Genomic DNA, 16,691 nt, shown 5'->3' with positions numbered 1-16,691 from the left:
AACAGCAACTCGGAGCAGGGGGAGCGAAAACTAGAGTGGCGGAACCCATGAATATTGGGTTTAATCGCCACCCCTTCCTGTTTCGATATGGATGAGCATCGTGGGGGCGTGCGGTCGTGTTTCACTACAGCCTGACGCACGCTAGAGACTCCAGTCTAGGGGTTGTATTGCACTTGCTAAATTTCTCATCTACAGCTGAGAGAAAAGTCGCCGATATTGGAACTAACCAATTAACTTCCAGCTGTCTAAACACAACACTACAGATGAGTAGCTAGTTTTGCAAAAAAAAAAAGAATGATTCTTTGAGTTATAGCATGGCGAGTTTCGGTAGTTCCAGCCGTTTGAATAGAAAGTACTTTGAACCCTTCATAAATACGAAATATGAAAAGATGACAAGGATATCTTACTTTCCAAATATATTGAAAGAGTTACCGGAAAGATTCTCAAGATAAACATTTCTAATGTTGACACAAACCGTTACGGTTCACCAAATCTTTAGTATTCTCAGGTATAGCCACTCCTTTCCGTGCTTCCGTCGCTGCGAATACCGGCAACAATACATTTATTTATTTATTCAGGTTACCTCGCAGCGCCTAACTAAGGTATTATTGCGAGGGAGGGATGCACATACATGAGCAAATGTACAAAATCACAGGGCACGATAACATGAGCGCGCAAAACAGATTTGTAGTATTTACATGGTATACTCAGTTGAACAGTGGCATGGGCATGAGTACGCACAAATCAATTGAGGAAGTCACCATTTACAATATTATCGAAGAACAAAGCCGTAGATGTGATGTTGATTGTATCTTCCGGTAGAGAGTTCCAGTCGGTTGTTGTAGAGGGTAAAAAAGAAGTTTTAAATACATCCGTCCTACAGTTGTACTCTCTCACTTTTTTTGAGTGATCTCTTCTTCCTGATGTGAAGTGGGGAGGCAGCATGTAGTTAGCTTTATTTATGCCGAGGTAATTATGAAATATGCTATGATACAACTTTAAGCGCATACACTTCCTTCTGTGGGCCAATGAGACTAAATGCAATTCTCTTTTTAGCTGACTAATACTCGATCTAAAATTGTAATTACTTGCTATAAACCTAGCTGCTCTATTTTGTACCTTCTCCAGTTGGTTCACAAGGTATGCCTGGCTGGGGTCCCAAGAAACACTTGCGTATTCTAAGATAGGTCTGATATACGTAAGATATAATGTGCTTTTAATGTTCATAGGGCAGTCTCTGAAGTTTCTTTTAATAAAGTTAAGCATCCGAGTTGCTTTTGCGGTTATGTAGTCCACGTGTTTTATCCAGGTAAGGTTTGCTGAAAAATATACACCAAGGTATTTTACATCTGATACTGTCGCCAAAGAGTTTCCGCTGATGTCATATGTAAATAAGATAGGCTTGCGCTTGCGCGTAAAACGTACGTGATTACATTTATTTATGTTTAACTTCATGCCCCATGTGTCGCACCAGGATGAGATACGGCGGATATCATCTTGTAGTGCCCAACAGTCGGCAATTTCCCGAACTTCAAAATAGACTACACAGTCATCCGCATAGAGCCTTATCTTTGATTTCAGTGACTGGGTAATATCATTGATAAAAATCAAAAATAAAAGCGGTCCCAATACCGACCCTTGTGGGACTCCGGATGTGACTGGTACCTGGGCTGAGTGCTTGCCTTTGATTAAAACTGATTGTTTTCTCTGGTGTAGATAGTCGGTCAGCCATGTGATAATGTTAGTCGGTAAGTTTAATCTTAAAAGTTTATGGATGATAAGGGCATGAGGCACTGTATCAAACGCTTTCTGAAAATCAAGAAATATGCAGTCTACTTGAAGTCTGTTGTCAAATGAATATGCAAGATCGTGATAAAACTCAATCAGCTGCGTTTCACAAAAAAATCCCTTTCTAAAGCCGTGTTGCGAGGGAGTGAGATAGCTATTTTTACTTAGATGACTGTAAACATTGCTGTAGATTATATGTTCCATTAGTTTAGAAGAGGTGCAGAGAAGAGAAATGGGTCTGTAATTTTGAACAACATTTTTGGTCCATCCTTATGGATCGGAACAACGTTTGCCGTTTTCCACTCGCTCGGGAGTTTTCCACTGGAAAGCGACTTTTTGAAAAGGATTTCTAAATATGATGAGATGATGCCGGAACATTCAGTTAGAACACGATTGGGTATACCATCGGGACCGCCTCCTTTGTCTGTTTTTAGTCCATTTACCATTTTTAAGATACCGGTGTAAGAAATTTCAATTTCATCCATTCTGTTTAGGGAGATATCATAAGAGAGCGGATACTCATTAGAAACTGCGGGCAAAAATACCGATTGAAAGTAATTATTAAAGAGTGTCGCTTTCTCTTCTTCTTCTGTAACAGCTTGACCACTGTCACTAATCGGGGGAATTCCGAGTGCTACTTTGTTTTTTGACTTTACATATTTCCAAATCTCCTTTGGATTACTTTTCAGTTTATCATTTAAAGACGCATGAAATCTGAGTTTGCATTCAGCCGACACTAATTTGAATTGTTTACTTACAATGTTTAACTGTGAAAGAGAACAATTATCGTTGTTTTTGCGGTATCTCAAATATGCTCGCCTTTTGCTTTTGTGCAAAGAGCGTAGTTCCGCGGTCATCCACGGTTTGTCTCTGCGTCGCCTGGAGCTTAGTACTTTGGAGGGGATGAATGCAGTAACTAAAGAATTTAATTTATTCCTAAAGAGATTCCACAGAGTTTCAACATCTAGTATGCGGGAAAGCTCTATAAACTCGGGGAAATAGTCACAAAGATTACTTGAGATGCCCTGGTAGTTACCGCGATTATAGAAGAAAACTTTTCTAGGTGGATTTGGCCCACTGGTTTCGGACGCGCTTGTTATGCCTCCAATTATTATTTCATGATCGCTAATACCAGGAATACTGGACAGAGACGTTATGAGGCCCCTTCTACTACTAAAAAGCAGATCCAACGTACTCGCCCTCGTTTTGCCTAGCCTTGTCGGGAATGAGACATGCTGATAAAGCTCAAAGCTGGAAATAAAATTAAGGAAAGTCCTGTAAGCGGAAGATGTATTCGACGTTATGGGTGGACCGTCTGCCCACTCCACATCAGGAAAATTAAAATCACCACCAAGCACAAGGTCGCCATAGTTTATAGATGACAGAATATCAAAGAGGGGAAGGATTGTAGTTTCGTTTGAACCAGGAGGCCTATAAAAAGAGCCCACAGCAATACATTCAGCATTTTCTAATGCAATCTTACACCATACAGATTCGCAATTCAAACCAGCAAACGTGATCTCAGAACTTTGTAAACTGTCGTGAACTAACACAAAGACACCACCGCCATGCTTGTTTCTGTCTCGGCGGTACGCAACATAATCGGGAGGAAACACTTCAGTGTCGCTAATAGAATCGTCCAGCCAGGACTCAGTGCCAATGACGATACTTGGTTTAGTTAGAGCAATGACGTCAGCCAAGTCATCTACTTTATTTTTCACACTGCGACAGTTCACAATCGCGACGATAAGTTCACGCGCAGTTCTTATCTTGCGCCCAGCCGGCGACGGTGATTGCTAGGCATTCATTTCTTTTACACGCCCTTCAGTGTTATCAAAGTAGTAGCGCTTGTCATCAATAATAATCTTATCAAAACGTAACTTGAACGGCTTTTGCTGTGATTTAGCAAACTCTACCAGCTGCTTGCGTTCGTACCTAACTTTATCTGAAAAATCTTCGCCGACAGAGAAGTTACTATTTTTGAGTTTGAACCCACGGGACAGAACATGCTGTTTAACCTTAAAGGATTGGAAGTTCACAATTATCGGCCTTGTTCGTTCTGGACTAGGGCGGCCAAGCCTGTGCGCACGTTCGATGTCACTTGCTGCCACAGTCACCTCAAGTTTGTCGTTACGGAACTGAATTACTTTTGATTCTGATTGGGACCATGTTTCGTTAGGTTCATCTATAATGCCATAAAAAAGTAGATTATTTCTTCTCGACCTGTTTTCCAGGTCGTCTTGTTTAGAGCAGACCGAGGCAAGCTGAGTGGATAGCCTGGTTGACTGTGCACCGACATCCTGCATTTCATCCTTAAAGCTTTTTAGTAAGGCGATATCCGTTTCCATTGCATGGAACTTCACGTTTAGTGCTTCTATCTTCTTATCCAGTAGAACTTGGTTTTTATTTATTTCTGCTACTTGACTTAGAAGCGCTTCTTGTCCCTTATCTAATTTTGGTAATAAATCAAGAGCTTTCAGCAATTTTTGAATTTGATCGTCGGTGAGGGGTCCAGTGTTAAGTTCAACGTCACCAGAGATTAGCAACATCAACTCCACAACCGTAGCACAAGGATTGGGTAGCACTTTACGGCACCAAAAGCACAAGTTCTCAAAGAGACTGGGGAACGATGCCGGCTGGCGTTTCCGCGAGCAACGACTAACTTCGTAATAAACAGGACTAACCTGAAGTAGAAGAAGGCGTAAGCGTACTGCGCACGTCATGCCGGCACCGAACCCCGTCCGAAGTGTGAGTGATGCGTCCTTTTGTAGGCTGTGGTCATACGATGTACCGCACCGTTGCCAGACGCGCCAGTCATCTTGCAGAAAAACCGCTGATGTTGGGTGCTGCGATGAAAACTGGTGGCTTTCTTCCGATCCACGCGGTTCCAAGGTTTGACGATGATACGTTGGTTCACCGGCCCATGCAACAGCAGCGATCTGAAGTAGAAGAAGGCGTAAGCGTACTGCGCACGTCATGCCGGCACCGAACCGAAGTAAAATATTACTACAGCAATGTTTTTTTTTTTTCTTTCTATATAGTGAGATATGGTTTAGCATAAAAATGTGTTCTGTGCATTATTTTTTTTTTCTCCTGTACCGCTACTGCGTCGTTCCGCACACGACGCTATGGGATAAGGTTGTAAGGTGTGAAAAAAGCAATGAATTGTATGGTGTTGTATCCCGAAACACCAGGGAGCGAAAAACGCTAGAAGAAGACCGCCCTAAAAGTTGGACCATTCATACAGCTCCGCCTTCAGGGGCGGTGTACTTTGGGCGGAGTCACGCATGCTCTCAATTTTCCACGTGAAACCACTTTATAATTTTCTGGTTTAAACTTTAAACAGCTTAGGTATCCCTTGAATGAAGCCCTGCAATAACGTTATTTTTTTTGTTAAGGTTCTGCTGGTGCGTAAATGTCCGAAGGCCCTTTCGTGCTTGAGGTGATTGCGTCGCAAACCTGCACGGAAGAAGAAAAGGAAGTTTTCGACAGCTGCGTCCTCGTAACATTCTAGTTCATAAGGCAAAAGACTATCTACTACTGCGCGCGAGAACAACCGGCTCGGAGTTAGCTAAACGTGAGAGGAAAAAGCTTGTGTGCATTTTGCAGTTCAGACTGTAAAATCTGAACGCGACGAACTTCGGGCCATTGACTATTTCCAAGATTATACTATCATGAAGAGATGAATTTAATGCACTCCATATAAATCGCTAAAATCAGCTTTGCATGCTACAGGAACGTAATTTATTATAAGATGAGGTTAAGTTGTAATTTTTTTTTTGGGGGGGGGATATTAAAGAAAAGTTTTAGATCAATTAGAAGCACAAAATAAGAAAACAAAATGATAAATCACCTAAAAGAAATAAAACCTTTTTATGTCAAGTTGAAAACAAAGTATACTAAGGACCATTTTCACACCTTTGATTTGACAAAAATAGACGACAACAAGCAGGATATCTTTTTGACACGTGTTTCATTCCCTTTTTTGTCTTATCAACGACCCAAACTACCCTTTTTTCATGTGCTTTAAAAATGCCTAATTTCCTATTGGGCCATTAAAATATGGTGGTCTTTATTCGTTATTCCCCAGATTTTTGTGCTTGTTGGCAAGCGCTTCCTTGGATACTTTAGAAACAAATACTCTACCCAAAATTAAATTAAAGAGCTGAAAGTGGGTATAGCATTCATCTAACTTAGACAGTAGTGAGGACAGTGGAGTGGAATGTTGACTGCTAACTTGCTGGTCATCGGAAAATTCTGTTAGTGCCTACCGCCATCTGTTTAAACATAAAGCAACTTATATAACCCTATATAATTAAATATAGTCCCCATACATGTGTATTAAACAAATCTTTTATGCATTTCTATTTTCTGTGGGAAACGTGTCAGCAATGCTATAACAATGTGATTTAAGCACGGACATCTACATGTTCTGTATTGCCGTTTAAGAAACAGTACACGCCTAATACAAAAAGTCCACTTAAAGGTAGCTTTGAGGAAGATGTCGTGTTAAAAATACTAATATGGGGTGCTAAGTACATTTGAAGTGTATTCCTATTACCCGACGTGTATTAACCGTCGGCAGTCCTTGCCGAAATACAGAATTTACGATGCATGTGCAGCAAGGTTTTCTAGAATAGCCGACACAGCCGCGTGACTATGCTGAACAATATTGAGATGGGCCAAATGCTTTCAAAAATGTTCCAAAATACAAATACAAAAATTTTAACGAAACTTTATTTCATTACCCATCCAATTACTCTTTCTAGAAAAGCATTTTACCACAATATACAAATGCAGCCAGAGTGTTTGATCATCTTCAATTACTTTTATTAATACATTTCGATTCAATACTGATATCTTTGACTTATTAAATTTAACCCCGATTAAAGAAACATCGTACCCAAATAGGAAGCGGAGTACCAAGAATATACCAAGAATCAAGTGCTTGACATGAAGTTGCAGATCTAAAAATAAAATTTCTCTGATAGGGTTTTACGCAAGGAAACTCAATTTAAACAGTATCGAGTTTAATCTAAAAGGCCTATTGAATCAATTGTTGCGATCTTTCCTTAACTTCCTTTACAGCTCTCGGTATTTGCTGGGAAATACAAGACGAAGCAAGGAGAAACAGTCGAAATCGACCGATACTGTCCATCCCAGCTTTTACAGCGGTAGCTGTTATGGGCTATTCGCCCCACTGGAAATAACGTACGTGTAGTATTCTGAGTTGAGCGGTCGTACGGCGCGAATTCTGAACCAGAGAAGCGCGTGCCCCACACGCAGTGTCGCGTGCTCAGCTCGTGCATGCTAGTATCGCTTTGGAACAGTTGGCCCTGGGATTCGGAATAAACAAGTCGGCAATCAGCGGTGTCCTTCCTCGCCCTCGGCGGGGCCCCCGCAGACGCGGGCCCCCGCCGTTACCGGGTCACCCTTTGCGGATGAGCCCGACGTCTCCTCCCCGACCACGACGACGGCTGCAGCAGCGGCTGCCACTCCTTTCCTGACATTGACAAGGCAAGACTTCGCCACCAACGGCATTCAAGGCCATTTATGCAGACCTGCGCCGGTACCCGACAGCACCTCTTTAAACGCCATCTCACTACCAATACCGGCCACCTCCGAAAATACAATAGTACGTTATAGTACACTGTAAACGAAAAGTAGCCCGGATGGGGGTTTTAAAGAATAAGATACCGATTAAACTCCCAAGCCTAAAGCATTCACTCCCGCACATGGGAGTATAAAAACTAGAAACCACCACTTTACTCTGGTCGCTAAGAGACGAGGTATAAAAGCGACAACACCTGATTTCACTCCCATTTTAAACTGGAGTTCTCGTATGACAACCCTCCGCAAGACGAAATGGGAGTTGAAAATACTCCCATCCGTCCACCCGTCTGCGGGAGATCGGCCGCCATTGACGCAGCCGGCGTTTCCCCCGTCCCGCTCAGTCCCGGCTCTGGCACCAACGGGTTTCCCGTCGTGGAAGAGGTCGTTATAATGGGTCCAAGACGTTTTAGGGCTGGTTTTTGTACAAAATCCCGACGCTCTCGAACAACAAATATTACATCAGTGAAAAACCAATCACAAAGTACGAACTTTTCGCTCAATCTGGCGAATACTCAAAAGTTGAGGGTACTATGGGGAAGCAGAAGACAATCCAGCTCTTTTCGGGCAGACTCAAGTATAGTGCAACCATTGTGTGTTGTTTAAAGGCCCTTTCACACGATGCATTTTTCTGGCGCATCTTGACTCGCGAAACGAGTTTCGTGAAATGAATGCGCCGTCTGAACAGGACCGAAAAATGCGCGTCTGCATCTCCCTGGGTTTTCACGAAAAACACAGCCAACGGCCTCTCGAGAAAGCTTTCACGCGATCTCAAAAGGATAAGCGAGCCGTTCGCGGGGCCCAGTGGCGGATTAAGAGGGGGAAGGGGGGGGGGGGGGGGGGGGGGGGGAACGGGGAGGTTTGTCTAGATGTTCTGACTACCTCTTGATTTGTGCATGTGTAAAAATTTAGGGCGGGAAAACAAAGGAAAAGGGCGGGGGGGGAGGGGGGTTTCAAAAGACATCTGATACGCTAACCTCCCCTCTCTGGAAATACCGGCGTCGGTACCTGGCGGGGCCAGATTTCTTCCCGATTCCAAGCCACAGCAGAAAAAAAAAAGTAAATAAACACGGCGCGATCCACGGATGGATACGTAGGTTGCGTTTTCTTGGTCCATACGAGTTCGGGTGCGCACAGGTCGGTGGCGCGTGGCAGCTTTCTCAATTTTTGTGCACTCGTAGCGACGAGCGCGAACATTGCACGTCGCCGCCAAGAATGCTCTATTCGCGTCGTCAACGAGCCCGGAGAGCGCTGCCCGACGGCGGTGACTACCCAGAAGCCCACGCGCGAGCGCCCCATTCGGGAATTCGGGGCAGCTGGGGCCAGTGTGGTGCTCGAGGCGCTCACTTCTGCGATCTGAACTTGCCGTTCGTGCCGCGTGTCGTCTGCTGTACACGTTTTTCCGTGCTGGTGTGCATTTTTAACGTTCGTGCGCTCGACTGGGCGATTGTGCGCGTGGACGTGGACTGCTCCGAGGATGTGCTACCGCCGTTAGGCCTATCCGTTAACGAGCCCGGGCCCATAGGCCTAACAGCCGGTGGTGGTGGTGGTGGGGTGCCGGCGAAAGCGGGAAGCTCCATGACGCGTCAAAGGTAGAGTTAATTAGAATTAAGGATGACCTCATGTGTGTGCTATATTTTATCATGTGCTAGTTGTACGTTAAGGCAGCCGTTCCCGGTCGAAACAAGCGCCATCGAATGTACGAGAACGGAATTCGGGGCAGCTGAGGCCAGTGTGGTGCTCGAGGCGCTCATTTCTGCGATCTGAACCTGCCGTTCGTGCCGCGTGTCGTCTGCTGTACACGTTTTTCCGTGCTGGTGTGCATTTTTAACGTTCGTGCGCTCGACTGGGCGATTGTGCGCGTGGACGTGGACTGCTCCGAGGATGTGCTACCGCCGTTAGGCCTATCCGTTAACGAGCCCGGGCCCATAGGCCTAACAGCCGGTGGTGGTGGTGGTGGGGTGCCGGCGAAAGCGGGAAGCTCCATGACGCGTCAAAGGTAGAGTTAATTAGAATTAAGGATGACCTCATGTGTGTGCTATATTTTATCATGTGCTAGTTGTACGTTAAGGCAGCCGTTCCCGGTCGAAACAAGCGCCATCGAATGTACGAGAACGGAATTCGGGGCAGCTGGGGCCAGTGTGGTGCTCGAGGCGCTCATTTCTGCGATCTGAACCTGCCGTTCGTGCCGCGTGTCGTCTGCTGTACACGTTTTTCCGTGCTGGTGTGCATTTTTAACGTTCGTGCGCTCGACTGGGCGATTGTGCGCGTGGACGTGGACTGCTCCGAGGATGTGCTACCGCCGTTAGGCCTATCCGTTAACGAGCCCGGGCCCATAGGCCTAACAGCCGGTGGTGGTGGTGGTGGGGTGCCGGCGAAAGCGGGAAGCTCCATGACGCGTCAAAGGTAGAGTTAATTAGAATTAAGGATGACCTCATGTGTGTGCTATATTTTATCATGTGCTAGTTGTACGTTAAGGCAGCCGTTCCCGGTCGAAACAAGCGCCATCGAATGTACGAGAACGGAATTCGGGGCAGCTGGGGCCAGTGTGGTGCTCGAGGCGCTCATTTCTGCGATCTGAACCTGCCGTTCGTGCCGCGTGTCGTCTGCTGTACACGTTTTTCCGTGCTGGTGTGCATTTTTAACGTTCGTGCGCACGACTGGGCGATTGTGCGCGTGGACGTGGACTGCTCCGAGGATGTGCTACCGCCGTTAGGCCTATCCGTTAACGAGCCCGGGCCCATAGGCCTAACAGCCGGTGGTGGTGGTGGTGGGGTGCCGGCGAAAGCGGGAAGCTCCATGACGCGTCAAAGGTAGAGTTAATTAGAATTAAGGATGACCTCATGTGTGTGCTATATTTTATCATGTGCTAGTCGTATATGGCAGCCGTTCCCGGTCGAAACAAGCGCCATCGAATGTACGGGAACGGTGGACCCAATGAAACATTTTAACCAAGCCGGCCAGAAATTTTCATCTGGAGTGTCTCGGCTAGGTAAACGAGTAGCGGTACGCGATGAAAGTGGGACTGAATTTTTGCATTGTTTGTAAAGGTTCTCTGAAATGCGCTGTAATTTCAAACGCGTACGTTGTGTAATTGGGCTTCGTCCGCTTTCTTCGGTGTCAGTTTCTTGACTCGGCGAACAGACTGGCCATCTGTCAGAAAGAGGTCGCTGTGGAATATCGATTTCATCGAAGCATTCCGGCGGAATCACAAGAGTCGCTTGACACCACTCCGGAAAATCTGCCAAGCAGCTAGTTTCGACAAACCCGATAGTGTGATTTGTGTTTTGTCACATTTGTGTGAGATTTTGGAGAAAATAAATGCTGGTCTGCATTCGTTATCCCCCAACATTTGTTTGTTTTCGGTCTGCTAACCACTACCCCGAATCGTTGTTTTGAAGCGGGTCCAAACCACGGGAACGAAAAGGTACCGACTGGGAATCCGACATACGGTACGTGTAAATACGACGCGGTTGCCGCGAAGACACGCATGCTCAAGGTGGCAGCAGTGGCAGCTCGTCGGGGTGCGCTGGTTGGCCGCGCTGATAAACCAGACAGTGGCGTAGCCAGGTCGTGTTCAAGGGTCGAAACACCTTCGAAATTGCATGGTTTTCCTCTTTCTCCCCTTTCCCTTTTCCATTGTCAGCTTCTTTTTTTTTCTTTTTTTTCTTGTTTTGTGAAGGCATTAAAAGTCCTATGTGCTTCTCTTTCTGTTCGACAACCCACTACGGCGAGGGGCCGGAACATTCCAAAGCAAAACGAAGATGACAACACTGTCCGTGGACTGCGTGAGCGTGAGAAATAGAAGTCCGGCTCCGGCTTTCCGAAGAGCTCTCGCCAAACTCGACAGTGTTATTAGCAACCTAAGCCTTTCTTCGGGCTCGCAGGTGCGGATGACTCCGCTCCTGACGTCACATAAGCCGCGAAATCCTAACCTCGAAGGACGCTGGCCTCGCCTCGGAGAATGCAGGCGGCTTGACTAAAGTTCCCCTACTCTTTGAGCCTCAAGGACTCCACGCCACTATCAGGGCAGCGAAACAAAATTTCAAAATAGCAATACTTTGACTTTGCAAACCCTACAACCCTACAAACAGGACGACAAAATGACAAACAGCTTAGCTTTCTTTTTTTTTTTTTTTTGTTGTTGTCCCGTTTTTTATTTGTTTTGGGGGCACACAAAAATGTAAAAAAGAAGAAAAAAAAAAAGAAGCGGGAGAGAAAAGCGGCAGCATATGCACCGTAGAAGCACTTTGGAATGCTCATAATTCTTTTGGTTTCAAAGCGTACCGAGGTTACTTATTTAATCGCTGCAGTGGGTAATGTTTATAATCTTGAGTTCAACACGTGAGTCGTGAAAGTTCCCTTACGTATATAGACTCTCAAAAATTAATTCAATAGCCAAAGCTGTCGCTTGACGCTTTTTTAAAGAATGATTATTTACCTACAACTTCAAGCGTGCCATCAACGTCTCCAACAGAATCGGCACATTCACGTCAGGCAGCATCGTCCGCCCTAGGCGAGAGCAATGTCATGGCCAACGACGTCGGTTGCAATGTCGCAATCCTCGGGTTGGGCCAATCACCAGCCTGTGCGGAGCATTCGTTTCATTAAACAAACTGTCTGAGGAAGTTCTGGTTTGGACACAGATGTGAAGGGACCGCACCGCTTAGCGCGTGTCGCCGGTAGAGACAACTTGCCTTGGTCCCCAGGTCCCCAGGTCTCGTATTCTAATGTCAACCGGCTGCTGCAAATCCTGGCCACCATGCCCGTTAGCGTCGTTGAGGCGGAACGTTCGGTCTCGAGACTCCGAAGACGGAAGCCATACCTGAGAGCTTCAACGTCCCCGGAGCGCTTGCTGCTCCGTTCTTAGCTCAGACCAGAAGCTCCGCCTTCAGCACGAGCTCGCTGGCTTCCGCTGCGCTTTGTTTGCGCGCGCCTGCGCGTTCAGACTTGTGCCAGCAAGGGCAGAAAGCTCGCGCTGAAGGCGGAGCCTCTAGTCTCAGCTAAGGGTGAACGGAGTATAGGGGTTGCGCTTTTGAACATTCACGGGAACATCCAAGACAGCTCCGAAAGGGTCCTCTCGCTGCTTTCGATCGACCGACCGCGGCTTCCACTAAATGTTTAGACCCCACAAAACGATAGAAACTGGTACTTTTCTCTGCCACTTTCTCGTAAAACGACAACGAAGAACGGAAAAAACCCGAAACATGACCACAATACGATCATTTCTGAAAAATGTGCGCAGGAACAATGAGCGTGACGTTTCACTTGCTCGTTACCCCGGTCGGTGCGCATTGGAGTTTTTATGTGTAATCGTATTCTAAACTTCGCTATTCTTTGGCACTCTTACGTAGTTTTCAGTCATTGGATACCCCAGTGTTCCGCAGAGAAGTGAACGCACCGGAATATTTTATGAGCCTGTCTAGACTTTTTTGTTCAAAGCGCATTATTATATTTTATGATTGCGTGTTTTCGTTGTTCCACAGTAAAGTTCCCCTCTTTAAAGATCGGAGGGACGAAATAAAAAACGTTGAATTCTTGTCTTCTGAGAAACAGAAAAATAGCAACTAAAGTTGTGTTTGCGGAATTTCTTTTCCTCTTTCTTGGTTTTTTTTTTTTTTTTTTTTTTTTCTACTTTTGGATGGTCTGGGCAAAGGAAAGCATCCCCTGAAAACATTTCCTGGCTATGGGACTGGCGGACTGCTTTCTAACTGTTTGCGTACCGGATCGCCGTGCAATGCTCAGAAAGGACAACGAGCTGGCGTGTTATCTCCGATGGGTGGAAAACGCACCAATCTCGCCGTGCCCTTTTATTTCGATATGGCGTAAAATGTGCGTGAAATATCAACAGGTAAAGTGACAAGATTTAGGCACATAAACAAATTCAATCATACTGTGAAATAAAGTCGTCCATCTTTATATTTAATCCCGTGTAGGTATGCCGCGAACTTTTTTCGACCGAAGTTTCGATGATCGATTGAAGTGGTTCAAAAGATTTCGAATTTTCGAACTTTCCATTTCGAAAAATTCGACGGAAGTCGATTTTCGAACTTATTAAACTAAGAAGTTCGACGCTTTCCGAAATTTCGAACTTATTACCCGGCAAAATTCGATGCTTGTCGAACTTTCGAACTTGATAGACTAAAAAATCGATGATTTTCGAACTTTCGACCTTCTTGCACTAAAAAGTTCGAAGCTTTTCGAACTTTCAAACTTCCTACGCTAAGAAATTCGAAAATTTTCGAACCTATTAATCTACAGAATTCAAAAATTGTCGAACTTTCGATTCCTGAAACGTCAAAGGTTTGACGAACTTCGAGCTTTTAGGGTAAAAGTTCGAAGTTCGTGGAACTTCGAAAGACCGGCGGGCGGTTTCATTTGGATTCAAGCAGTGAGGTACATTCGTAATATTTTTTTCTCGCAATTTTACATGCGGTGCCGCATTCCTTGCGAAGGACAATGCCGTTTATTTAAATCATCTGGCATTCTTGGTTTTAAAGAAATAGATTCCCGAAGGAGCGAGGAAGGACGGCGGTGTTTTGACAATTGTCGTTCGTGCCATATTTGAAGCGCGCTATAGCCGAAGCTATTTATGGTAGAGATGTTAAACTTTTTAAGAATGATCTATGTATAGCCTAGGTGAGTGTCGTCTTAATATATGATTATTGTTGTTCAAGACGAGTTTCGAAGAAATATCCAAACATGTACCTACGGGCAATTATGCCCTAAACTTGGTAATTTTTTTCGCCTACATACTTTGAGGTATCGCAGTTAAATTAACACCAGAGACAGTACATATCATTACCATCTGCAGATTACAAAATAATGTATATCTTTCCCCCCCCCCCCCCCCCCCCCCCCCGTTGAGGAACAAATCAACTCATGGGGAAGATTTCTAAAATTGTTCAAGTTCAGCACGTCCTAAAAAAAAAAACATTTTTTTCTCAATTTACGTTTTTGGGACGTGTTTCTTTTGGCCTGTACACATTTTGGTGGGAGAAACTTGTTTCATAGTTCTGGGCCTCTGAATATGCAAGAATACAACACTTCCGGCTGGTTCTTGATAGATCTTTTTTCATTCCAGCTTTTTATTTTTGCATTTATTGTTATGTTTATTTATTGATTATTTTTTACCAGTGGCACAGTTATTTAGGTCGAAAATACATAGCTCTGAACTTCCGAGCCACCGAGCATGTGACGAGTAGTGCCTTCTGACAACGAGTTTCTAACAATGACCATCTACGCGGTCTTTTATGCAGTGAAGAGCGACAGTAGCTATACATATGCATAAATAATTTCAGATTAAAATAAGCTAGACCATGCCCTCTTTCCCTGTATTGTTTTCTTTAACAGTCCGAAATATCTGGAAGGGGGGGGGGGGGGGGGGGAGGTACTGGAGCCCCCCCCCCCCCCCCCCCCCCCCCCCGTTTTTTCTCTTCCGACGCCACTGGTATTGTAGAACGCTCCTCGACCCCAAGTTGCATCAACTTCTGTGCTTTTTGCTCGGCGTTTCTTCCGCCCCGGAAAATAAACCTCCAAAGCAATTACAAACAAAAAAATTGTCACGATGCAGGCGAGCTGGCGTATGTTGATCATGATGCAAAATCCCGAGACTGGGAATGAAAGTCGCAAGAAATAGTGTAAGAAGAAAGAAAAAAAGGAACAGGACAACGTCTCAAACTCAGCTGAGTTGAGTTTGAGACGTTGTCTTGAGCTGAGTTTTCAGCTGAGTTGAGTTTGAGACGTTGTCCTGTCCCCTTTTTTTCTGTCTTCTTACACTTTTTCTTTCAAATTTCATTCCCAGAGCTGAGTTTGAGGCGTTGTCCTGTCCCCTTTTTTTCTGTCTTCTTACACTTTTTCTTTCAAATTTCATTCCCAGAGCTGAGTTTGAGACGTTGTCCTGTCCCCTTTTTTTCTGTCTTCTTACACTTTTTCTTTCAAATTTCATTCCCAGAGCTGAGTTTGAGGCGTTGTCCTGTCCCCTTCTTTCTGCCTTCTTACACTTTTTCTTCAAAATTTCATTCCCAGTCTCAGGATTTTGCATCATGTACAAACTAAACTTACTATATGCCAGCGTCACTCGGGCGGCGTTCGATCGGATTACTACCAGCGTGCAAGAGGGTAGGAGGGCAGTTTGCCAGATCACTTCAAGGTTTTTGTGAGCCTCAACCACCTGCCTGCCCCCGGCCGTTTCGAACTGGATGAGTATCGTTAAACAGTGCGTTCGTAGGATCGCTACTTCGTGATGCACGTTAATGACCACCCCCAGCCGTCGGTCACAATTACTGATCTATTGTCACACGTCACTCTGCACTGGCACATATTCCAGCACATCCCGGACACTCGTCGTCTCATTTAATTGCCTGACCAACTTCGCGCAGTCTAAATATCACACCCGAACTTTTCTAAACCTGATTTCGTGAAAACCAGTGTGGCGTGAAAACGTTATTTGAAACTGAAACTGGTGGCGGAACATGAAAACCCGACTTCGAACTTTGCGCAATTGGACATAAAAAAAATTTAAAACCTTCAAAGATTTTTTTTTTTTTTTTAATTTATCCCTGAAAGAGAATCGAAACCTTTGACCTTTTGGAACTTTATGCAGAAAGAAAATCGAAATCTTCGAATTTATCGACCTTTGTCTTTAAAAATTCGAAACCCTCGAATTTTTCGATTTTACATCTAAAGCAATTCGAAACGTTCGAATCTCTGGAATTTAAAATTAGGGAAGTTCGAAATCTTCAAATTTATCGAACCTCAAGTAAACAAAAATCGAAATAATCGACCCCAACTTTTAGAAACTGAGAAAGCTTCGAACTTTTTGATTTCGAAACCCCGCGATTTAGGAAAGTTGCGAATTTTTCGAATTCAAAACTCCGTACGGTCGAAAATATAGAAACCTTTCGAATTCGAGCATCAGTTCAGGTCGAAAATATCGCAACCTTTCGAAATCGAACCTAGGGTGGTTCGCGGCATCCCTAATCACGTGCAAAAATAAATATGTTCAAAAATTCATTTGCAACAGCAAAAAAAAAAAGATTTTGTATCAAAGCGATAGGCAGCATTATCTCCAATCTACCTTTCAAATTCAGGTTCCGATGATTTTAGTGGTTTTAAGTACTATTTGTACCAGATGAGCGATTTTATCTTTTTCGGTTTTGAAACCGAAACCGAAACAGGGTGCCTATGGCAGATGGCGCTAGCTATCGCCCAAAATCTCCCCGCTCATATCTTGTTTTGAATGGGCGTCCATAACTTTGCTCTCGGAGGCGCAACTTGCGGAGGCGAGTCGT

General features: G+C 44.8%; 1 protein-coding gene across 1 annotated transcript; it reads right to left on the bottom strand.

Annotated features, from left to right (window-relative positions):
* Nucleotides 1–3,584: 3,584 nt before the first annotated feature.
* LOC115323763 lies at nucleotides 3,585–4,766 on the bottom strand. Its single transcript, XM_040207135.1, has one exon. The coding sequence runs from the start codon at nucleotides 4,764–4,766 to the stop codon at nucleotides 3,585–3,587; it is 1,182 nt and encodes a 393-aa protein (XP_040063069.1).
* Nucleotides 4,767–16,691: the final 11,925 nt, after the last annotated feature.

The sequence above is a fragment of the Ixodes scapularis genome, unplaced genomic scaffold, assembly GCF_016920785.2.
Source record: "Ixodes scapularis isolate PalLabHiFi unplaced genomic scaffold, ASM1692078v2 PGA_scaffold1__304_contigs__length_218370807, whole genome shotgun sequence".
In the NCBI taxonomy this organism is placed as follows: domain Eukaryota; kingdom Metazoa; phylum Arthropoda; class Arachnida; order Ixodida; family Ixodidae; genus Ixodes; species Ixodes scapularis.
This window is presented reverse-complemented; position numbering and strand designations above follow the sequence as displayed.